We start from the raw sequence: 26,158 nt of genomic DNA, 5'->3' as shown, positions 1-26,158 counted from the left end.
GTTACAGAAAATATTCAACAAATAAGCAATTCAAGGCATATTTAAGAGTACATACCAGGTAAAATTTATTATAGCACCTGGAGTGGGACAAAGTCTCTGCCCTCAGATAATTTACATAGTAAATCAGCAGCAGACACATAAAGTAGAAAAGACATCAAACTATACCTGTCGTAACAGAAGTACAAGCAATGGGAGGAGGTCCCTGCCAGTCAGTACGGAAGCAAGGTCAAGCCCTTCAGGAGAGATGACACGTATGGCCCTTGCATGACTGACAGTATTTTCCCAGGTGTAGCTGTGGGGAGGAGGTGCCTGGAGCAAGAGGAGAGGAAGAAAGGCTGGGGACAAGAAGGCTTGAAGCAGGCTCAGGGAGTAACCCTGTGTGACTGGAGTTCAAGGCATGTGACTCGTAGAGAGAGATGGTCACTTTGGGCTACGCCAAGGAGAGTGGTAGAGTCCACGATCATTTATTTAGGAAATGCCATGGGGTCAGTTTTTTGGGGCAAGAAGAGACAGGTCCAAAGTTCCAACTGAGCAAGATTCCCTCGTGGTGGTATCCAGGGTGATCTGGAGGGGAGAAGGTAAAATAGGTGCTCTGCCATCCAAGTCCACAATTATCCTTGCTATCTCTGGCCACACAAGTCTTGGGCTCTGCCATTCTAGTAACAGGAGCTCCAGTGCCTGGGATTTGGATAACTCCCTGAGATCACACCCCTAAACTCATCCCCTGTATTCCACTTTACCCACCAGATTTCTGTCCTGAATCCTTTGGTAGCTTCTTGTCCTAGTTACCAGCCCTATTCTCTGGCCCTTTAAAAAAGGCTGGGGGATCAGTTTGAGTCCTTCAGATTCCCTATACCAGGCACCCTCTGCCTGAGAATACTTCCGGCTAAGTAGAGAATGCTCTGGCTATGCAGTAGGAAGGTGTGCCTGGATTTCAGAATCTCACGCATCTGAACCCTCTGCTATTTTATCCTAATGGGTGGGACACAAGCCATTTCAGTGGGAAGTAGTCCTTGCTCTGTTTGCCTGGCCTGAGACTTAGAAAGTTGTTATTTTGGTTGCACAGACTCCTGGCAGCCAGTGCCACACTGAATCTTCTCTGCCAGCCTAACCATTCAGGTCAGGCTCCCCCTGTAGGCAGGCTGACTGCCAGACCCAGCCTCTCCCTGCCTTCTCTAGAACTCTGTGGCCTTCAGTAGCTAGGACAGCTGGTACCTAAGTAAAGCAAAGAGGCTACTGGCAATGCTGGAGACTGAGGGTGATAAGGACCAGACAGTGGGGATTAGAAGCTGATGTTAGAGGCCCTGCACTGGGAGGAAATAAATGAAGACTTCAGGAACTAACAGAATGCAGAAATGGTAAAAGTCAAGGGAGAAAAGGAGGAGCCAAGATGGCAGTGTGAGTAGTTCAGTGGAAATCTCTTCCCAAAAACATATATTTTTGAAAATATAACAAATACAACTATTCCTAAAAGAGACACCAGTAGATACAGTACAAAAGCCAGGCTACATCTACATCAGCGAGAACTCAGCATCACACGAAGGGGGGTAAGAACGCAGAGAAGCTGATGCAGAGAGAGAGATAACAGGATCTCCAGGAATGAAAGAATACTAAGAGAACTGTGTGACCAATCCAAACGGAACAATATTCGCATTATAGGGGTACCAGAAGAAGAAGAGAGAGAAAAAGGGATAGAAAGTGTTTTTGAAGAAATAATTGCTGAAAACTTCCCCAAACTGGGGAAATAGTTGCTCAGACCACGGAAGCACACAGAACTCCCAACAGAAGGGACCCAAAGAGGACAACACCAAGACACATAATAATTAAAATGGCAAAGATCAAGGACAAGGACAGAGTTTTAAAGGCAGCTAGAGAGAAAAAGATCACCTACAAAGGAAAATCCATCAGGTTATCATCAGACTTCTCAACAGAAACCGTATAGGCCAGAGGAGAATGGCATGATATATTTAATGCAATGAAACAGAAGGGCCTTGAACCAAGAATACTGTATCCAGCACGATTATCATTTAAATATGAAGGAGGGATTAAATAATTCCCGGACAAGCAAAAGTTGAGGGAATTTGCCTCCCACAAACCACCTCTACAGGGTATTTTAGAGGGACTGCTCTAGATGGGAGCACTCCTAAGGCTAAATAGATGTCACCAGAGAAGATAAAATCACAGTAAAGAAAGAAGACCAACCAAATACTAACTAAAGGCAAAAAATAAAATCAACTACCCACAAAAGCAGTCAAAGGAAACACAAAAGAGCACAGAACAAAACACCCAAGAATGGAGGAAGAGGAATAAGAAGGGAGAGAAATAAAGAATCACCAGACAGTGTTTATAATAGCTCAATAAGCGAGCTAAGTTAGGCAGTAAGATACTAAAGAAGCTAACCTTGAACCTTTGGTAATCACGAACCTAAAGCCTGCAATGGCAATAAGTACATATCTTTCAATAATTACCCTAAATGTAAATGGACTGAATGCACCAATCAAAAGACACAGAGTAATAGAATGGATAAAAAAGCAAGACCCATCCATATGCTGCTTACAAGAGACACACCTCAAACCCAAAGACATGCACAGACTAAAAGTCAAGGGATGGAAAAAGGTATTTCATGCAAACAACAGGGAGAAAAGAGAAGGTGTTGCAGTACTAGCATCAGACAAAATAGACTTCAAAACAAAGAAAGTAACAAGAGATAAAGAAGGACATTACATAATGATAAAGAGATCAATCCAACAAGAGAATAAAACCATTTTAAATATATATGCACCCAATACAGGAGCAACAGCGTATGTGAAACAAATACTAACAGAATTAAAGGAGATAATAGAATGAAATGCATTCATTTTGGGAGACTTTAACACACCACTCACTCCAAAGGACAGATCCACAAAACAGAAAATAGCTAAGGACACGGAGGCACTGAACAGCACACTAGAACAGATGCATCTAACAGACATCTATAGAACTCTACATCCAAAAGCAACAGGATATACATTCTTCTCAAGTGCACATGGAACATTCTCCAGAATAGACCACATACTAGGCCACAAAAAACACATGGAACATTCTCCAGGATAGACCACATACTAGGCCACAAAAAGAGCCTCAATAAATTAAAAAAGATTGAAATCCTACCAACCAACTTTTCAGACCACAAAGGTATAAAACTAGAAATAAATTGTACAAAGAAAGCAAAAAGGCTCACAAACACATGGAGGCTTAACAACATGCTCCTAAATAATCAATGGATCAATGACCAAATTAAAATAGAGATCAAGCAATATATGGAAACAAATGACAACAACAACACAAAGCCCCAACTTCTGTGGGACGCAGTGAAAGCAGTCGTAAGAGGAAAGTATATAGCAATCCAGGCATATTTAAAGAAGGAAGAACAATCCCAAATGAATAGTCTAGCATAACAATTATCAAAATTGGAAAAAGAAGAACAAATGAGGCCTAAAGTCAGAAGAAGGAGGGACATAATAAAGATCAGAGAAGAAATAAATAAAATTGAGAAGAATAAAACAATAGAAAAAAAATCAATGAAACCAAGAGCTGGTTCTTTGAGAAAATAAACAAAATAGATAAGCCTCTAGCCAGACTTATGAAGAGAAAAGGAGAATCAACACACATCAATAGAATCAGAAATGAGAAAAGAAACATCACGATGGACCCCACAGAAATACAAAGAATACTAGAGACTACTATGAAAACCTATATGCTAACAAGCTGGAAAACCTAGAAGAAATGGACAACTTCCTAGAAAAATACAACCTTCCAAGACTGACCAAGGAAGAAACAGAAAATCTAAACAAACCAATGATCAGCAACGAAATTGAAGCAGTAATCACAAAACTACCCAAGAAAAAAAAACCCGGGCCAGTGGATTTAGCTTGGAATTTTATCAGACATACAGAGAAGATATAATACCCATTCTCCTTAAAGTTTTCCAAAAAATAGAAGAGGACGGAATACTCTCTAACTCATTCTATGAAGCCAGCATCACCCTAATACCAAAACCAGGCAAAGACCCCACCTAAAAAGAAAACTACAGACCAATATCCCTGATGAATGTAGATGCAAAAATACTCAAAAAAATATTAGCAAACCAAATTCAAAAATACATCAAAAGGATCATACACCATGACCAAGTGGGATTCAACCCAGGGATGCAAGGATGGTACAACACTCAAAAATCCATCAACATCATCCACCATATAAACAAAAAGAAGGACAAAAACCATATGATCATCTCCATAGATGCTGAAAAAGCATTCAACAAAATTCAACATCCATTCATGATAAAAACTCTCAACACAATGGGTATACAGGGCAAGTACCTCAACATAATAAAGTCCACATATTATAAACCCACAGCCAACATTATACTGAACAGTGAAAAGCTGAAAGCTTTTCCTCTGAGATCGGGAACAAGACAGGGATGCCCACTCTCCCCACTGTTATTCAACATAGTACCGGAGGTCCTAGCCACGGCAATTAGACAAAACAAAGAAATACAAGGAACCCAGATTGGTAAAGAAGAAGTTAAACTGTCACTATTTGCAGATTACATGATATTGTACATAAAAAAAATCCTAAAGACTCCACTCCAAAACTACTAGAATTGATTTCAGAATACAGCAAAGTTGCAGGATACACAATTAACACACAGAAATCTGTGGCTTTCCTATACACTAACAATGAACTAATAGAGAGAGAAATCAGGAAAACAATTCCATTCACAATAGCATCAAAAAGAATAAAATACCTAGGAATAAACCTAACCAAGGAAGTGAAAGACCTATACCCTGAAAACTATAAGACACTCTTAAGAGAAATTAAAGAGGACACTCAACAAATGGAAACTCATCCCATGGTCCTAGCTAGGAAGAACTAATATCGTCAAAATGGCCATCCTGCCTAAAGCAATATACAGATTCAATGCAAACCCTATCAAGTTACCAACAGTATTCTTCAACAAACTGGAACAAATAGCTCTAAAATTCATATGGAAACACCAAAGACCCCGAATAGCCAAAGCAATCCTGAGAAGGAAGAATAAAGTGGGGAGGATCTCGCTCCCCAACTTCAAGCTCTACTACAAAGCCACAGTAATCAAGACAATTTGGTACTGGCACAAGAACAGAGCCACAGACCAGTGGAACAGAATAGAGACTCCAAACATTAACCCAAACATATATGGTCAGTTAATATTCGATAAAGGAGCCATGGACATCCAATGGGGAAATGATAGTCTCTCTTCAACAGATGGTGCTGGCAAAACTGGAAAGCTACATGTAAGAGAATGAAACTGGATCACTATCTAACCCCATACACAAAAGTAAATTCGAAATGGATCAAAGAACTGAATGTAAGTCATGACACCATAAAACTCTTAGAAAAAAACATAGGCAAAAATCTCTTAGACATAAACATGAGCAACTTCTTCATGAACATATCTATCCAGGCAAGGGAAAAAAAGCAAAAAGTGGGACTATATCAAGCTGAAAAGCTTCTGTATAGCAAAGGACGCCATCAATAGAACAAAAAGGTATCTTACAGTATGGGAGAATGTATTCATAAATGACAGATCCGATAAAGAGCTGACATCCAAAACATATAAAGAGCTCACGCACTTCAACAAACAAAAAGCAAATAATCTAATTAAAAAATGGGCAGAGGAGCTGAATAGACAGTTCTCTGAAGAAGAAATTCAGATAGCCAACAGACACATGAAAAGATGCTCCACATCACTTGTCATCAGAGAAATGCAGATTAAAACCACAATGAGATATCATCTCACACCAGTAAGGATCGCCACCATCCAAAAGACAAACAACAACAAATGTTGGCAAGGTTGTGGAGAAAGGGGAACCCTCCTACACTGCTGGTGGGAATGTAAATTAGTTCAACCATTGTGGAAAGCAGTATGGAGATACCTCAAAATGCTCAAAATAGAAATACCATTTGACCCAGGAATTCCACTTCTAGGAATTTACCCTAAGAATGCAGCAGCCCAGTTTGAAAAAGACAGATGAACCCCTATGTTTATCGCAGGACTATTTACAATAGCCAAGAAATGGAAGCATCATAAGTGTCCATCAGTAGATGAATGGATAAAGAAGATGTGGTACATATACACAATGGAATATTATTCAGCCATAAAAAGAAGACAAATCCTACCTTTTGCAACAATATGGATGGAGCTAGAGGGCATCATGCTCAGTGAAATAAGCCAGGTGGAGAGAGACAAGTACCAAATGATTTCACTCATATGTGGAGTATAAGAACAAAGAAAAACTGAAGGAATTAAACAGCAGCAGAATCACAGAACCCAAGAATGGACTAACAGTTACCAAAGGGAAAGGGACTCGGGAGGATGGGTGGGAAGGAAGGAATAAGTGCAGGGAAAAAGAAAAGGGGCATTACGATTAGCTTGTGTAGTGGTGGGGGGGCACGGGGAGGGCTGTACAACACAGAGAAGATGAGTAGGGATTCTGCAGCATCTTACTAAGCTGATGGACAGTGACTGTAATGGGGTTTGTGGGGGGGACTTGGTGAAGGGCAGAGCCTAGTAAACATAATGTTCTTCATGTAATTGTAGATTAATGATACCAAAAAAAAAAATGTCAAGGGAGAGTCAAAGACGTCCATGGTTTCAAGTCTGGATGCCAAAGTCCTGCCTGCAAACCAGGATAGCTGGGGTTGGCAAGGGAGGTTTGGGTATAGAACTTATCTGTACATTCCACATAGCCCTTTTCCACTCTCTCTTAGCTCAGCTTCTGTGTTCATTCAGAGCATTTATCTGTACCTTACCTCTCTAGAATGAAAGGTCCATGAGGAAAGAGCCTTGTTCGCTTACTGCCTGCAGGGTCCTGGCTCCGGGATGGTGCCTGGCAGCATCACATTTTCAGTGTTGACATACGTGGACCATATGAGTGGATTTTGAGTTAACATGCTGTCCTCAGGCATGGCCTGAACGTGGGTTTGGGATGTAGGTACTGAGAAGCGAGAGTGTGATGATGCAAACCTCTCTCAAAGGTTTAGGGGAGATGAGAAGGGGAAGAGAGGGGCAAGAGAGAGAAAAGGCAAAGGTACCCAAGATAATGACAGCTTCTGTAAACCACGGAAGATCTTGTAAATCAAGGAAAGACTAATCAGTAATGGCAAATGTTGAAGAGGTTCAAATGGATGAACTGAGAGAGTAACACTCAATTCCAAGATTAGGAGGCTGGGAGCAGCCTCAGTGGAGTGCTGGATGCAGGGGGAAAGGAATGGGAGTGTGGGTGGAAATGGAACACAGGCTGGATTCTCACGACGTTTGGTCTTGATGGTAACAGACTATGCAGAAGTCAGAGGAACAACTATGTTTGGATGGGAGTTTTGTATTTTAGCTTTGAGATGAAAGCGTACTTAGAGATCCAGGGGAACCTCAGCTCCCACCAGCACAACCCCCCAAAATAGGAATGATTATGCAGAAAGAATGTGCAAATGATATCCTGAGTAGTAAAGACAGGGAAGGGACACAGCTAGAACTTAGGTGGGACCAAAAAAGGGTCCTCCCACTCAGGAGATGAAAAGAAGCACTAGGAGAGTAAATGGGAAAGAGGACTTGTCCTGCCCTAGAATCCAACAGCCCATGGACCAGCCTAAACAGAGTAGAAGAGACAGGTAACTTTCTGCTTTAAAACAAGGTCAGACAACTTGAAGTTGGGGCCCAGGCCCAGTCTGCCTTAGAGGACAAAACAGCTTCCACCGTATAGCTGACCCAAGCACCATCACAGCAGGCCAAGGACCCTTCCTAACTCCCACCACCAGAGGAATTGTGTGATTACAATGGCATTCCTTACAATGGCATTAATAAGTCAGGGTTGCACCCTATATTCCACCAATTAAAAATTCCTACAACAGAAACCCAGATTAGGAAAAGTGGCATTAATCACTGTATAGCAGAACACAGTAAGATTCATCCCCATGTGACAATAAAGCCAGGAGTTTAGAAGAAGGGAAGACAAAGAACTACTTTTATTGGAGGATACTCTTCTTTCTTATTCCAAGGTAGCGTGGGTCTTCCCTAGCATGTCTTTTACAGTTTGCCGACTGCACATGGCCTTGGTCAAGCCCAAACAGCTAGATTTCACTGTTTGAGACAGTTTATTAAAGAAGAAAACATCTTTCTCTTGGTCATTTCCAAATGCATCAATTTTCATCCAGATATGACATCTTTCCTCAATGTGAAAAGAAATGTATGATAAACCATGTTATGCTTCCCTTTATTTTAGGCCTTACTGGTATACATTCCACAAAGCACAGCAGAAACTTAAGCCTTAAAATACACATACATGTAAGATGACAGTAAAAAAATATCATAATGGAGCATTTGATAACATTTTATCAAATTCAAGTAAAACATTGGTAATAAAGGGGTTTAAAAAGAAATGATGAAAGTAAATGTAACAGACAAATTAAAAAAGACTTGTTAGCACATCCATCTGGCTTGTTTTCATCTATTATGTCACAATTTTCATGCAAAAAAACAAAAACTATGAGGCATTTCAACTTTTTCAGATTTTTAATATAGTTTGGTCGTCTTTAGGAACTAGGGATATAATATCCACAAATAACTTCCTGGACCTAAACTTATATAAAATCCTGTGTTGATTTGAAAAGGAAACAGAGAATCCTAAGACGGTGAGGCTATCCTCCTTAAATATGGGATAACATAAAATAACAATTGATGCAGTTTAAAATTCCTTTTCTTAAATATTCAGTGTTGGAAGAAATATGTTACAGCAGTCCTACTTACTGTTAAAATAATTTAAAAGAGATGGTTGGGACAGATGAAGGGAAATTCCTTTGCATCTGTCTTTGCTACCTTAGGGAGAGAGAAGTTAGCAGCCTAGGTTCAGGTAAAGGGCAAGAGACACAACTGAAGAGACTTCCATCCTCTCTTCCTATCTTCTTAATGCTACTGTCCGGAGCCCTACTCCCACCTTGGGTAGCCACAGTACTGTCAAGAGCCAGATTCTCCCAATGTTTAGGGAAACGTGAGTGAGAGGCCAGTGTGGTTCCACTCATGAACGGAGAACAAGGGACAACAAGATGCCCAGCCAGGGGTTGGAAGGAGTCAAGGACCAACAACAGAATCTGGAACTGAAAGCACGTTAGAATTTGACTCATTCAACTCTGACCTGACTTGCTCAAGGTCACAAGGCACCTTGGTGGCAAGGATACTCCTGGAACCTAGGAGTCCTCCATCAGCACAGCTCTCTGCCCACCACTTCCCACAGCCTCCTAATCCACAAAGTCAATTAGGAACTAAAGAGGCTTCAATAACCAAACTATCGTTATTTCCCCTATTCATTTTGTATGTTTTTACTATGGAAATTTTCCAACATCTACAAGTAGAGAGATGACAATAATAAACCCCATATACCCATCACCCAGTTTAAATAATTACCAACTCATGGCCAGTCTTCTTTCATTTATATTCACCCCTCCTCCAGGATGATTTTGAAACAAATTTTGGATATAATATCATTATTTCTTTTTAAATGTTAAATAGCCAAAAAAATTACATAGCTGCAAATGCATCAGAGACAATTTTCTCTAGGAAGCTTTGTTGTCCCCATCCCATACCCTCATGCTGTTTGTGATATTATTTTCACAGCTCTAGAACTAGAGGCCAGTTCTTATCTCAGCACAGACCATTAAGATATGTTCTGCAATCCTGTACATACACTGTCAGTATAAGACTGCAGTGTAATGAGAAATTTTGGTGACGGGATTGTTTTGGACAATAAGCATGGAGAAGAGATAAATGCCTTTCTTCCTTAAACAAAATACCACTGAGACTGGATACTTGTTTAAATCAGGCTTAATTCTACCTTGAAATTTAAAACCAACTTCCTCCATGAGTCATATGAAAGATACTATCATATGAAAGATACTAAGTAATGTAATTCTTTTTATTTTTTTATGGCATAGTTATAAATAGATGTTGGGGTGCTGTCCCAGACATTTAAGTGACCAGCCATTGGTTTAAGGTTAAAGGAATTCTGACTGACATGAATCTCCACATTTTGAGGAAAATGATTGCTTTTTCTTTATATCATCTGCTTCAGAAAGCCATCCCTGAATCTCCCGCTCTCCAGTCTTGCTTCGATGCCCCCGCTGTGTCCTATCATGGCATTCGGTGTTCCAGGTATAACAGTAGTTACTATATGACATGGAATTGGTTTTTTGCCTGTTTGTTTGTTCCTTTTACACTGGGAGAAAGGGAAGGAATCAGTTATTCACGTTTGTATTTCCAGAATTTGGCATGTTTTCTAAGACAGGATAGATGCTCACTAAATACCTGCTGAATTGATCTGAATTTGGAGTCCTAAAAACATAATTATATTGAGTTTAGCAAAATAAGAGCAAAAGATGTTGCCAAGCCAAAATAGTTAAAGATAATGGGACGAATACCCAATGCTGAAAAGTCTGGATGGACGCCTCTTCTATCTTCACAAGGCAAGCATAAGATGTCTATCACATCCTTGTCCTGGTTAAGTTTACATATGTTGCCTCATGATGTGATATAATGTAATTTTTAAGATTTAACAAATCCACAAAACAAAATAACAATTAAAATGTTCACCCCAAGAGAATGAGGAGTCTCCTAGGACAGAGAACATTTATTTGTCTTAATAACATGATGGAAATTTAAAATTGCACAATAGATGTAGCAACACTTGTCTTTCAAGTGTCCCATTTAAATTTTGCCCACAGAACAACCACATTCAAATAAGACAATTTTTTAAAATTTTCAAACAGGATTATGCTGCTGGAACTAAGTGAATAGATACATAATAGACCTTGTGTGTGTGTGTGTGTGTGTGTGTGTGTGTGTGTGTGTAAATTGATATTTCTAGCTACAGTGTTGACAAGTAACATTTCCACCTCTCATTTTGCATTTTACTACCATCCCCCAGTTTTTTATATGACTTTACAAGTATATATTTCAAAACAAGAATATATTAGAAAGCCAAAGTGAGTGAAACAAGAAGGCAAATCAGAACTCTAACTTGATTCATCCTTAAATAATTTCATTTCAAATATGGATCATTTTTTTTCTGGGAAAAAAAAAAGCTTCATGAAACAACTTTTTCACCTTTTGAAAAATTTAACAATTTATCTTCTAACAAAGTTGGTATCCATACCTGCTGAGGTTTCTCTAAACTTGTCGCTGGTCTTCTTTTTCCTCCATTTCCAAGGCTTAAAGATTTTACCAATGGTGGAGAGTTTCCCCTTTCTCTTGAAGGGAGGGGTTTGCGAACCTGCTGTCGGGCCATCTGAGTTTGCTATGGAAGCTTTGTCCAGTCCGTCAACTGTATAAAGAAAAAGTCAGGGAAAGGCTGTAATAAAAGTCTAAAACAACATTATCTATTTCTTCCTGCTCTGTTAATAGTATGCATGCCACTTGAATTGGAATCTCATATAAGGTTTATTTTGTCCCATTTCCCAGCTGGTAGAACTCCCCTGATAATCAGTAGTAACTCAATCAATCAGATATTATAGACTCTTTAGATAATCATTTTAGGGAAAGAGAAAAGAAGCAAAAGACACACACAGTAGGTAGGCCAGACACATAAGGGTGTGTGCAACACAGCTGAATCCATGTGCAGCAACCAGTTTTTTGTGCAGAAAGAGAGTATTCTAAGTGCTCCTGAAATAGGATGTTCCTCCAGAGGCTAGTTTGACATTCTCAGTAATGAATATTACAGTTATGGTGTAGAAACCATGGTTTCTCCTTCACAAGACAAAACTCAGTGCCAAGGAGCTAAATTCTAATTTTTACAAAGCTAAAATTATCTTTTCCTTCTATTACAAAAAAGTTTGCAGCTTCAAATAAACCGTTAGCTAACCCTAAGAAGAAATAAGTGGAAAATATGGGTCTTGCACATGACAGAACATGTCTTTGATGTGCCTCAATCATTTTATTAATCCGAAGAAAGAACCAAAACCTTGCTGCCTTGTACTCTGTTCAAATCAGAGGGAAGATAGTGATGACCTGTATCACTCCACCTATCAAATTTTAATGGCAAAAAACTGGAAGGAGTCCAGAATGGATAAACTATGGTATTAGTCATGCAATGACATATTACTCAGCGATAAAAAATGAAAAAGAGCCCCTTATACATACAATGACATGAATACATCTCAGAACCATTATGCTGAAATTCTCAGAGTATATGCATGAGAATATACCCTGTGATTATATATTTATATGAGGTCCTAAAGGAGGCAAAATGAATTTATGCCATCCACCCAAAAAAAAAAAGAAGAAAAAGAAGGAAAATCAGAACAGTAATTGCTTCTTTGAATGAAACGGAGGTGGGAATTAACTGAGAAGGGGCTTGAAGAGAACATCCTAGGGTGATGGAAATTATCTCAATAAGGGATGGATTACACAAAACTCATCAAATGGTATTATTATTCATGATATTGTACATTTCACCTTACGTAAAATTTACCTTTAAAAAAAGTAAATGAATAGCAAAGTCCAATTAATGATATGTATGCTGATATGTTTAGGGGTGAAGTGTACTGATGTCCACCAAAAATAATAAATGGATGGACAGATGGATAAATATGCAAGAAAGTAAAATAAAGCAAAATGTTAAGGGTTGAATCTGGGTGGTGAATATGTGGTGGTTAATTCTTTCATCATCAACTTTCACAATAAAATAGCAGGAAAAAAAAAACAAAACTGAATAGCAAGGACCTCTGCTTCCAGGAAGATGGAGCAGACTTACTGTATCCTATTCCTTCTGCTAAATTCAGCTTATAACCCTGGACGTTATATATAAAACAATCATAAGAAGACTCTGCAAGGTAAAGGGAAAGTAGACCAGCCTGGGAGCTCAGGACCCAAGAAACAACATGGAGGTGAGACCCCTGGGTTTTCTTTTTGTCTCAGATATACCAGCCTTGTAGCTGGAGTAGCCACTAACTCAGCAACACCAATGGGCACAGACCAAAACAGCCTCAACAAAAGCCTGCTCTCTCTGCCAAAGGGGCGGGAAAGGGACAGCCTAGCAAGACACAAAACTTTTAGACAATAACTGCTCTACTCCAAGCAAACACCACAGAAGAAACTATGCCTATCCATGCCTGAGTGGGGAGACTAGACTTCTACCCTCACAAAGCTCTAACAAGGAGCTCCAAAACCCAGCAGAGTGGTACCACAGAAGACCAAGTAGGAAACCAGGTCCTTTGTGCCATCTGGTAAAGCATCCTTGACAGTATCAGTGGAGACCATGTGGGAGCCTGGACTTCCACCCCTTCCTGGCAGTAACAAGGCGTCCCTTCTCCTCCAATCCCCCAATGTTGGGGTGGTGTCAAACCACTGTCCAGTACGAACAAGACTACCTCTACCCACTGCGGCATCAATGGAGCCCCAGTGGGGATCTGCAAATCCCACAATGCCCAACAGTAATGAGGACCTCCCCCACTATTTCCACCACCAGACAGCGACAGAGGACAAATGGGGAACCTGGATTCTTGTCTCCACGTGGCAGTAATGAGGAGGCAGTCCTTGCTTCCCGGGCTGGAGAGGTGTCTGACAAAGCCAGTTAAAACAAAAAGGCTCAGTAAGATTTAGAGACTCATAATGATACAAAAATGTCTAAATTTTAATCAGAAATCACTTGACATACATCAAGAAGCAGGAAAATCTTTAACTGAAGGAGAAAAGACAATTAATATATGCCAACACCTAAATCCTTATGGGTTCACCTTCCAAACAACAATGATAAATCCTATTTTTCCCCACTAGTGAAGTCTAGTTAAGGTAGAAATGCAAGTTCTGCAGTGATTGGATTGATTCTTCTCTCTGTGGTTCCTAACTCCACTTCACTTACTTTCCCTAACCCACCTACACTAGGCATAGTGCAATAGGCAGAGAGAAATAGGGGACGGAATCATTTTGAAGCTAAGCCACAATAAAAAAAGTAAGCTCCTTATCTACTTCACTTCCATTCCTGTCTGACTGCCTTCCTTAAAACAGAGGCAAATCCAGGGAGGAACTGAGTACTTCCTCCCTGGTGTTTCTTCTTCATTGAGACTTTATGCTGAATGGTTTAATTTTCAACACTTTAAATGTGAAATATAAAAGCGCTGACTATTACAAACATAGGAACTAAAGTTTCCATCTCAAATGCACTTCTGGGGCTCCAGACACTCATCAAGTTCTCATTTTCTCTCAACCCACACACTCAGTTCTACAATGCTGCATAAAGATTCTGCTTTTGATCCAAACCACTGAAGAAGAGTTTATTTTTTCTCCTAAAATCAGAAATACACAGAAATGAAAATTAAATAATTCTAGGCCTAGGCGACAGGAGGTGACAGATGAGGGACCTGAATGAGGAGACTGAGTTGCTGAATGAAGAATCAAAGCTGGAGGGTCAAATTCATCTGTAGAAGAAATTAACCGGCGTGACCTTTCCTTACGATGCATTTACAGTCTAGTCTTTACTCTGGAAAGGGCCTGGCTCAGTGTCAATGCCCACAGCAGTGCATACACACAGAGCTTTTCTCCTGACTGAATGAATCTACCTGTAGTTTTGTAACTGTTAGGTTATTAGTAAACCACACTCACACTTAGGGGCCACAGTTGGCCACACTGCCACTCTACTTCTCTTACATCATGAATGTGAGGGGGACTGTCACTTGCTTTTTGACTAGTATGAACAGAACGTGAACTCTTTTTTCCTCTGAACACCTAGGATACCACTGCCAGGGCTGCTGCTATTTCTATAGGTTTTTCTTTTGGACCAATTTACCATTAAAATCAGTCTGAAATTCCCTAAAACTTTTTCCTGACAAGTCTAGTGCATTTTGCACTTACACACAGACAGAACAAAACTGCCAGATAAATTCCAGATGAAAGTCTAAATTTCCTGTTTTAAATGTTAATGTTGATCCACTTTCATGTTACGAAGAGTGATTCGTACTTGAGATCAGTATTTTATAATATTTTAAATATTACTGAAATGTTTAAATATTTTTAAATACAGTCATTAGCTGTTTGACCATAGACATTTAAAATAACACAGCTCAGTCTATCTTCTCACCAAAACAAGCTCACACCTAGTAGGACCTCCCCACAACTCCAACTGGTAAAAATATGTGCAGGTTTTATTTTTCCCTGGAACAGAAATGTATCAAGTAGGCAGTCCCAGTGCCAATGTGACCAGACCACAGAGCCAAAAATAAATGATAGATAATTATCACATAAAATAAATTACAGGTTTGGATAATCTTCCCTTTGAGATCTGAGAACTAACTGAATGACAAAGATTCTTAGAAAAGTTAAATCTACTTGAGAGTTTGTAGTATTTTTATAATATTTGGTAGTTCTGTGATATTTTCAACATTTATTTTAGAATCTCCTCCACACATAATTATTTCAGTCACTGAGAAAGTGAGACAAATAATGAAAGAGCGTTCCAGTTCACAAATTCTGCGAGTGAAAGAAAGTTTAGAAAAGAACCTCTATAGAAGAACTCCTGGTACGGATTTTGTACAAACACCTGCTCTGTGAAAAAAGAAGTAAGCAAAAAGATAGTCTCAACTTTTCCTTTAAATATCCTTAAATATCAGAGTTAACAAGAATACATTTTTGTAGCCTAAATATAACCAAAATAATTAAAGCGAAATCATACATGGTTAAAAAAAATACATGCTATGATAATACTCGGTTGCATTATGTATATGCCTATCTTATTTATAGTGATTTTACTGTACCAAAGAAGAATACATCCACTAAAAAGGCATTACACACACAAAAAAAATCTGACATTTAAAAATCAAGAACTTGAAGGAAGTAAGAAATCAAGCAAACCAATCTTTATTTCCTTAAAATATGGTTTCTAAGTTATTTTCTTTGTGCTGTTGCAATTTACTCTGCTTACATATTATTATTACTATATATTTTTTTATTCCATTACAGTTTTTATGTTTCCATTGTAATTCTGCCACTTTCCCCTTTAAGGGCCACAAAACATATGGCAAAGAAACATTAGAGTAGCTCTTAGGGAAGATTTGACTTACATCCTACATTTACGTGAGGCCTCTCTCTGAACTGCAACAATGACTGAGGATACGTGCTGTCATACACAGGGGCATACATACCACTTACGGACACAGAGTCAAGTAGACAAGGTCAGAGTGAACTGATACTATGAGCCACCGCAGATGAGACTGAATGATTGGTTTCTATGGAAACCAAGTGACTCTCCTTCTAACGAGGTGTCTAAAGAAGATCCTTACTTTCTTGCTAATCAGAGTTTACATTAAGCTAGATCAAGTCTCTTCCTTTTTTGGGGTGGGAGGGAAGAAAAAAGGAACAGAAAAATCAAAACGTGTGGCATTACGTGGGCATGTGAGTTAACATTTCTGAAACCACTATACATGTACCCTGGGAGGGAATGAATAAGGAAATGGTGGGAGCCAGGCCTCTCACTGTTGGAAAAAGCTGGGGGGAGAGCAGGTTTCAGATAAGCAAGGGGAGAAAGCTAGAATTATCCACGTAGCACTGAATTAGACTGGGAGACATCAGGATGAACTCATATTTGTGACAGATAAATTAGATAGACAACCGATATGTGTGCATATATGGTCCATGCAGAGGGCCCAGGAGCAATGCTACCCCAGTGAGCACACGAACACTTTGGTTTCCACTAGCACTCTCCAATTAAAGAAATCTGCTAGCTACAGCAATGGCTGCTTCCAGAGCTGGGGCAGGAGAATACTAGATGAGCCTGGAGCACCTTACTGTGTCAGAAAGTAAGCAAGTGCTCAAAAAGCATACTGATGGGAGCATGTCAGTCACACAGAGTCAGCTGACACAGTCCCCAAGGCCAAAGCTAGAATAATTTGAGCAAGAAAATAAAAAATGTGGTATTACATTATAATCCAAAGTATAAAATAAATACACATCAGCCTGGACTGATAAATACTGAATAAATAAATGTGGGAGAACAGACTAATCTGTACAGAAGAATTACAAAAATCATTTCTATAAATACGAGGAGGTAGAGCTTAACTCCCTATTCCTTAAATGTGGACTTAAACCCACTCCTTAAATGGTGACTTCCTTCCAAAGAAATGCAGTTTGGAAGAGGGGGTATGACTTTACAGTGGAGAAAAATGACAAACAGGACATCAGCCAAGGGCTCTTGATTAACTTCAGCAGTGACAGGTCATGCTGGTAGCATCAACTCATGATATGATGGATGAGAACCATACTTCAAAACCCATAACCCCATTATAACCATAAGAAAAAGATCAGACAAAACCAAACCAAGGGACATTTATAAATTACCTGATCCATACACTTCAAAATTGTCAAGGTCATTAAACAAGGTAAGTCTGAGAAACTGTCACAGACCCTAGAAGGCTAAGGAGACATGAAGAATAAATGTAGTGTGGTATCCTGGAACAAAATACAAGGACATTGGGAAAAACGAATTCTAATAGTTAATAGTTAATAGTAATGCACCAAAGCCCTGTTCCTTGGTTATAAGAAATGTACCATACTGATGATGAACAGTGGGAGAAACAGAATGGGGTACATGAGAACTCCCTACTATCTTCACAAGTTTTTCTGCAAATCTAACACTATTTTAAAATAAAGGGTTCATTTGTTTAAAATGTGGCATTAGTTAGCACACAGGTAAATAAGGATGAGGATTTAAGAGATTCTTGGGGGTGAAGATATCAGCTCTAGAGAGACCTCAGGGGCCACTGTCTCTTACCAACAGTAAAGATTTCTGCTTAACAAGTGTTAGGAAGTAAGATCACCCATCTTTCTCTCCAAAATCTCTTTTTTATTAGTATTTTTAATTCCTAGAACTTTATCCCTAAGAAAATTATTTAAGGTTATCAAATAGTTGTTTCAACACTTTTTATCACATGATAGCCCCAAATAAGATAAGAACTATTCAACCTTCTACTAGTTGCAGAAAGCCTCTGGGAGTATTCACCCCTAGTTACTGTGAGACCATCCAGAGAGGGGGAACGCAAATGTACCCACCAGCATGCACACGTGTGCACGGGCGCACACACACACACACACACACACACACACACTCTCACCAGGCTGGAATTATCACATATTGTTAACATAGAATAACAAGTCTGGAAATAAAAATAAAAAGGTCTCCTGTACTTTATCTTTAAATCACTGAAGTGGAACTGCCTTCAATATTAAAATTTTATTTGGGTATCAAAAATAAAATTAAAGACCTGAAACTTATTTCAGGCAACTGAGGCATTTCTGAGATCATCCATCTTTCTCCCCTATACTCATGGGGGTGGGAGAAGACTGGCACAGTTCAGGAACAGAAACCCCATAGCTTGTGCTCATGTGAAAGGTCTTATGACAAGTACCCAACAATGAACAAAATAAACACTAACCCACCCAGCATGTCGCTCCTTCCTGAAAGTGGTAATTAATGAGCATTTTATTAATAGCAGAATTAATAATCACTTTCATTATTTTCTGTGTGCTAGGCACTATGCTAAAAAGTATTTTACCTGCATTAGCTCAATGCTAATTCTCACAATTTTTGAGTCCCATTTTTGAGATGAGAAAACTAAGGTTCACAGAGGCTAAGCACCTAGCTCAGCATTTGGCATATAGTGTGCGGTGTTTATTCAGATAGAAAGAGAGTAAATAAATATTTATTGACTGAGTTATATGGATAATAAACAAGGTATCTTTTTCAAGGGACACACCCAGTAGGTGGCAGAGCTTGGATTAGAGGTCAGGTCTGCCTTCAGAGATGGTCCTCTTTACCACTGTACCGCAAGGCCTGCTTTAACTGGGTGCTATAAACCAACCTGTAAGGTTCAGGAGAGCACAGACAGGGAGACAGGTCTCTTGCCCTTACAGAGCTGCAAACATGACAAGTGGTCAACGATGCCAGCTCTGTAGAGATGCTGACTCAGGACCATTTCACTTCCAGGGTGACTTGGGAATATTTCACTTCCAGGGTGACTCAGGACAATTTCACTTCTGGGGTGACTCAGGAATATTTCACTTTCAGGGTGACTCAGGAATATTTCACGGAAGTCAAGAGACTTGAACTGGGACCCCAAAGGTAAGCAGACTTTCAAGTGGAAATCAAGGAGGGAATGGTCTAAAAGTGAACAAATCAAGGATGGCTGGCCTTTTAACAATGTCAAGAAGATTGTTCTCATTTTCACTGTGCTATGCTCATCACAGACATCGTACTTTTTTGGCAAAAATAAAAACACATTTATAAAGTTATATGCTTGAACATGTAAAATTGTGAAATGTGCAATTTTTACAAAGGAACTAGAGACTTATGGAACTTTCTATATATAAATGTACATACCATTGCTTAAAAATATGAGACTAGAATGTTAGTTAAATGATCTTGGTTGACACAGAAGAAAACCGCTTTTCATCAGCTGATAGTTCCTTTAAAAAATAGTCGGTGCTACGGTAATAATTACGGCTAAAACTTGTTTTAAATTATTTAGCCATCATCTTTTTACATCCAGCAAGAATGTAAACAGGAAAATAAAGGTAAAGAAAAAAAATGTGGGACATGTTATACCAGAGTAAAATTAAGGAATTTGCATCCCCTGGAGAAGACTGCTCTTAGAGCCTGCCTCCATATTTGCCAATTTCCATTCCTTTGTCACTTGAAGAAGCTACAGTTATCTAAAAGGACTTGGGATAAGATCAGTCATTACAGTAAGTACTATGGAACTTTTTCAAATAATTTTTGAGGTATATATACAGAAAGTAAGTGGTTTTGCACATGCAATCACCATCCAGATAAAAGTCTAGACCATTCCAGGCCAAGAAAGCTTCCTATGCTTCTTCCCTGTCAATATCCACCCTCTCCATTACCTGTTTTAATCTCCATCACCATTGATTTTTCTGTTCTTGGACCTCCAACTTTGTGGAATTATGAAGTGTATATCCTTTTTCACTGAACATTAGGTTTGAGAGGTGTATCTATATACATGAGCATTTCAAAGCAAAGCTACTATCTGGTTATAAAATGAAAACATGCTATCTTAGCAAGACCTCAGAAGATAGAGTGCTTGAAATGATGAGGTTTATGCACAGTTCTTCTTTTTATAAAAGTTGTCATTACCAATTTCTTTATCTGGAAAACACGAATAACATCTCCTTACCCCTTACTACGGTTTCTGGGAAAGCTAATCTACCTTTCTACTACCTTTAAAGGTTGCCCTGAAGCTGTGCTAAGCAAGTTTTAATCTTGTTTAGGTGGAAGCAAACCTGAACAAAACTAAAGGTGGAGAAGCAGCTTACTTTCTGTACCGATGACAGTTTTATGTTTATTCTTACTTTGCATATTAGAGTAGTCAGCAGTTCTGAGCAATGCAATTCGTAGAAACAGAGTAGATCAGTATCCGTTATAGGGACAATGCTGTTTAACCCAGGAGTCCCACATTATCCTGTATATATGAAAGACTTATAGACGAAAAACCGAGACCCAAGATGTTTATGCGGCTTTCCAGAACTTAGCTAGTGGCAAAGACATAACCTGGATCATCTGATTCCTGACCAGGGCTCTCTTCCCACTCGCGTGGGAATATGCCAGCTTAACTCAGGGTGAGCCAGCAGCACCTCCTAGTACTCTAAAGAGCAGGGAGACTCTTTGTACAGCAAAATGTAAAGAAGACATGGCACCTTCAGGAAATGAATCAAGGGTAATGTTCTGGGTTTTGACCATCCAAGGGGTGGTTAACTGTAAGTCAAGAAGACAGCTGAGTCCCAGACCCAACTCTGCTACTCAACTAGCCCTGTGACCTTCGGTAAGGACGCCAATATTTCATTGCTAAAATTAGCAGACGAGGTTAACTGAGCTCTAAGCCCCTTTCCAACTTTAAAAATTCTGATTCTCATAGTGATTTGTGGTGAGTACATTAATCTTAAAGGTCACAGTAAGACCTGGTCTAAGTGCTTTATGAATATCGCCTCATTAATTGTCACCACAACCCTGTGAAACAGTATTCCCATTTTGTACATGAGGAAGTTAAAGCCTAGAGAGACCAAGCACATTTCCCAAGGTCACAAAGCCATTAAGTGGGATTTAAACTGAACAGTCTGCCTCCAGAGGGCTCTTTGTACAAAATGGGGTCAGAGGGTCATGGGTGGGAATAGGGCTCTATTTTAAGAGAAGGCAAGACATAAACTTTAATGAAGAATAGTAATTCATGTCTACCCACAACCACCTCTTTGGACTAATCCAAAGAGTTAGAGGAGGGACTATTTCATTCTCTAAAACCATGCCAGTTCATCACAGTTAAGTTCATGCTGGTTCTAGGCAGAGTGTTTTCTCCACTTATGTCAACTACAGTCATCTGATTGCTTAGAATCCTTATTTACCATAGCATTAATTTTAGAAATTTGATACCATCCATTTTTTAACTTGTTTTTCTAATGGAGACAGCCATCCTTTTTAAACCCCCAAAGGGAAAAGCTACTAAAGACTTCCATCTGTCTGCACGCACAGACAAAGAATTTCGGAGTTTAAGCTTGTGGCTGGTAGGCCTGCAGAACGAGTATGTTTGTGCAGCTGTATGACATCCTGATGCACTGACATGAACAACATCCCCTGGACTTGCTAAGGGATGTTTAACAGATTAAAGAATGGTACTCGTATCTGCGGTTTAAAGAAACTTTGGTATCTGCGGTTTAAAGAAACTTTGGTTGAGTAGGAAAAGGGTCACTTTGCAAATGAAAAATCAATTTGATTGTAAACAAAAGCATTTTACATTTTGTAAACAAAAGATTCTATGAACAGATATTATGGCTCAGCCAGGCAATAGCAAAAAGTCTGCAATAGAGGTGAAAAACAAGAAAGGAGCTAACGAACCTTCTACCTTCCTTTCCTTACCCTAGCCCTCTCCTGCAACAACTCCCAGAGTCGGGGTCGGGAGCAGGTCACAGTGTGTGGAAGGTGTGCTGTCTTTGTCAAAAGAAAAAGCCGACATATCTGCAAGTGGGCCAACTACCAACTCGGGGGGATTCACCCCCTCTATGTCTGGATAACGACCACTCAATTTATGCTGAGCAAGTGCACGTGGCTAAAACTTGAGGGGAAAAGCTGGCAGACCTTACATATAAATTATAAAATCAAATTAAATCAAATTTCACTCTTTTTAAGTAAGTGGCGAAATGTTGCCTCTGCCAAAATTATGATAAATTTCCTGTGGAAGATGAATGCACTGAAGTATTATTATTAACACTAAATCTAGACCAGTATCTTTAGGTCAAAAAGCTGGTGGATAAATGAGAGCCTGAGAGTCTACATATAATGTGCCTAAGCCTGTCTGTAGTCCAACGGTCCCTGGCAGTCACACCAAGTTCCCAAAGCTGGTGGCCACATGCAGAATTATGGCATTATCTCCCCAAAGCATAAATGAAACCTAGAGGCTTATACAATGGAAGGCAAGATGCAGGGAGGAGAATTTATGTCAATTAGTCATAACAAGTTCCCTGGGCACCCAGATTTATACCCTTAGAGTTCAGATAAGGGGTGTCTGCAAAATGCAGGCATCTGAACTTGGGAGAGAAGCAGTGAAAATGGACTGGATCCAAGGGACCAATGGATGAATGGATCCAAGGGATATTGAGGAAGAAGTGAGGAGGTGGAGGAACTGTCTGGAGAATTCAGGGAGAACGTCATGGCCTGAACCTCCCCAAGGATGCCGTGAAATGTCAAAAGAAGACTTGGAGAAAAGACCTACGGTTTATGTTCAGGCACCATGCACGACCTTCAGGTATTGGCAGGACATTCAGGGAAAGATGTCCAGCAGAAGGTCAGAAATACACTAGAGGCACATTAGTGAGAAGTCAGTGCTAAAGTTATTTGGGGGAGTCTTCCAAACAAAAGCAGCAGTTGAGAGCCAGAGGGAATGCTTAGAGAAGGATTACAGTTAGGAGGCAATATGCTTTATGCAATAAAGAATGTTGGACTTCTTTGTACTGAGATCGTCAGGTAAAGGAAAAAGTTTATTTGTTTTAAAATTACAAAGTGTGGGGGGATACTCAAGCATGTTCGTAGACTGAGGGGAAAATGCCTAAAGGGAAGGAGAGAGTGAGGATCCAAAGGAGAACAGGCTAGCTACACGGGACTGACCTCCCTCTGGATAACATCAAGACTTGGCATGGAGAGAGGTGACCACCCTCGTCTGGTGAGTATGAGGAAGTGAGCAGGGAGTCAGGAGATGACAGCAACAGAGATGTGAAGAGAAACTAGCAGGCTGGCATGCACTTCAAATGAGAATACACACAATACAGGAAGGAAAACGGCTAGGAATGGCAGCAGGAGGAAATCAAATGTCAGGGGTGAGGGAGTGGGGAACAGAGCATCCATTACACAGAGCTAAAGGAAGAACCACTGGGGAGAGGTGGGTTCCAGACAAGACAAAGAAGAGGAGGTGAGGAGGTCCACAGAAACATGAGGATATAAAAACATCTGCTTACTAGGGAAGGCAGTCATTTATTCATAATTTATTGCGTAACTATTATAAACCAGGTAATGCACCAAGTCCATAATAGTGAACAAAAATGGATCAGATCTCTGCCCTCAGGAGGCTTACTTACAGCCCAAGAAGGAGGCAGACATTATTCAAGCAACCATCCATTCCAAAATAGAAATATGGCTCTATAGAAATACAGGGCACAGGAGATCCGCGTGGCGGGAGGGCTCAGACTGCGGCTGTTGAGCATTAGCTTTTGTGACATGCATGGCACAAAATGCTCTCCAAGTTCTGAGTTAAAGTTCAGGGCAAAACTGTCTGAGGGCTACAGAGATTTACTCAAGTTTCATAATGTTGCTTAAAAGGTAGAAATACCTTGTCCAAATTCAGAGGAAACCATTTTAAAGTCACTGAAAAGCAAAAGATTAACATTCCTTAGTTGATACACATAATGAGAGAAAGAGGGAGAGAGAGAGAGAGTGTGGGGGAGAAGGGAGGGAGGGGGGAGAAAGAAAGAAAGAACAGAATTCCATTAGTCGGTTTTTAAAAAAATTCATTCTATAGTAGTGATGCCTTTAAGGCTGGTTTTAATTTTTTTCTCCAATACAGTCACTAAGGGTATCCCACTTACAAGATGTTCTATTTTGGTTTCTTTCTTTCAAATGACATTTGTATCAAGCAAGCAGTCCAGAGAAGGAGTTGTACCAGCCAGACTTGGGTAAACCACCAAGTGGAAGGCCTCTGAATCCAACTGGGGCACCATTAAGCCAAGCAGCTTATTCCAGAATTCTTTTCTGATATAATTCTTATGAAGATTTTCGATACCAGCCTGAAGGACTTTTGAATGTGTACTAGAATGATGAAAAAGGCCTGTAACTGAATGTCAGAAGTAGCTAGTTGTAATTCTCTGACTTTTCCAGAAGCTATAAAAATAATTTTTTATTGTTGCTGTTAAGTGGGTAGGGAAAATGATTACCTCTTGGAGGATCAAGTATATAAAGAAAAAGTCATAGTCAGCCAGTTGACCAGAAGTCCTGTGAGGACAGGGACCAAGGGGTTTTATTCCTGGTGGTGCCCCCACCCCGTCCCCAGGTCACAGAAAGTACTTGATAAATATTTACAGAATGAATAACTAAATCATGGACAAACGTTTGGCAATAATGTACAAGGCCTGGCCTGACAAGGCTATGATTTATTTTAGCAGGTCTTAAGATTTTTCACACAGAGGAAATTGTTTCTAACAGTGCCTTCCTGTAGAATTCCAAATATTTTGAAAGATAATATAACAAACACTAAAGTTTGAAATTGAGAAAATATCAAAGCCAGCAGGAAGGATCATTAACACTCATAAAAGCAGTACAGACACTGTGAACAAATTTTTCAAGTGAACAAAGACTTAATTGCTGCTTACTATGTAATTAAAAAAAAGACAATCCATCAAAGACAACTGAAAAAACTGTTGAAATAATTTATATGTGAAATTATCATTTAAGAACTTTCTATTTTCACACAGTGATGAGTGGTGAAATAAATTTTTTTCAAGAGCTACTCCTCCACACACACCACATTGACGTTTTCTTCTTCCTTCTCTAAACACACTAGGCATCTCAGATTTTTCTTTAGTCTTCACTTCTTACTCCTAACTGGGTCAGAAAGGCAGTTTAGTTTCATGGTAAAGAAACTGGGAGAGGTAAATTACCTAGCTAAATTGGAACTAAATCCAAATTGCTTTTGTGTTTTTTCCATTCTTTTCAGGCATTACATGTGAGAATCTGAATGTCCCAGAAAACTAGGAAACCATATAGAAAACTTATAAACCCTATTTTTAACCTGAAATCAAATTCTTCCATAAAATAGCATTATTATGGACGTTTTTAGCTCTGCATCGATACTTTAGACTTTGGATTCACTACATCTATCAGAAACTGGTAGAATGACAAGGCCCTTTGTGTAGCCCAATGTCATGGCAGCAACAAGGTGACTATATAATGTAACGTGCTCATTATGAGGAATCATTCTTTAAGACTGTGTATTCCACTCTAAAAAGACAACACTGCCTCTTCTATCTTACCTTTCACCTGAGCACTGAATATCTCCTGTTACACCAGTATCCTAAGGGGACAAACACTAATGGAGGATGACTGACACATTGCTCCATATTAAAGTGCGGAAGAAATAAGAAAATGTTTGGTATTATCCTTTAGCTTATTTGGCACCCTGGTAACACTATGTGCATGCTTAAGAAAAAGAGAAATAATGAGTCATCTTAAGTTTAAACTACTATAGAACTGTAAAGTACCATAGAGGAAAAATGTGGGTTTCAGGCCCAGAAAGACTTCAACTTAATAATCTTCTTCCACTTCCTAGCTGGTAACCTTGAGCAAGTGATTCAACCCTTTGGAGTCTCTTTCTCATCCATAGAATGGGATATGACAATTTATATTTAGGTGATAGAAATAACATATATAAAGAGTCACACTGCTTCAACAATATTTATGAAAGTTCAGCTGTTTCCATTACCTCTTCTTTTCCTGGTCCCCACCCAAACAAGCAGAAAGGGAGCTGTTAAAATGTTCTTGAGGGAAATAAGTGATAG

The 26,158-nt window shown here is 39.4% G+C and overlaps 1 protein-coding gene across 8 annotated transcripts in view; it reads right to left on the bottom strand.

Annotated features, from left to right (window-relative positions):
* PHACTR2 (phosphatase and actin regulator 2) overlaps nt 1-26,158 on the bottom strand; it is a 252,289-nt gene that overhangs the window by 89,110 nt on the left and 137,021 nt on the right. For all 8 annotated transcript variants that reach the window (XM_073219694.1, XM_073219695.1, XM_073219690.1 and 5 more), the window contains exon 2: nt 11,223-11,390. In XM_073219694.1, the coding sequence (XP_073075795.1) occupies nt 11,223-11,390 (168 nt within the window). The remainder of the gene's footprint in view (nt 1-11,222; nt 11,391-26,158) is intronic.

The sequence above is a fragment of the Manis javanica genome, chromosome 13 (assembly GCF_040802235.1).
Source record: "Manis javanica isolate MJ-LG chromosome 13, MJ_LKY, whole genome shotgun sequence".
NCBI classification, from domain to species: domain Eukaryota; kingdom Metazoa; phylum Chordata; class Mammalia; order Pholidota; family Manidae; genus Manis; species Manis javanica.
The sequence above is the reverse complement of the archived record's forward strand: the minus strand, read 5'-3'. Positions and strand labels throughout refer to the sequence as shown.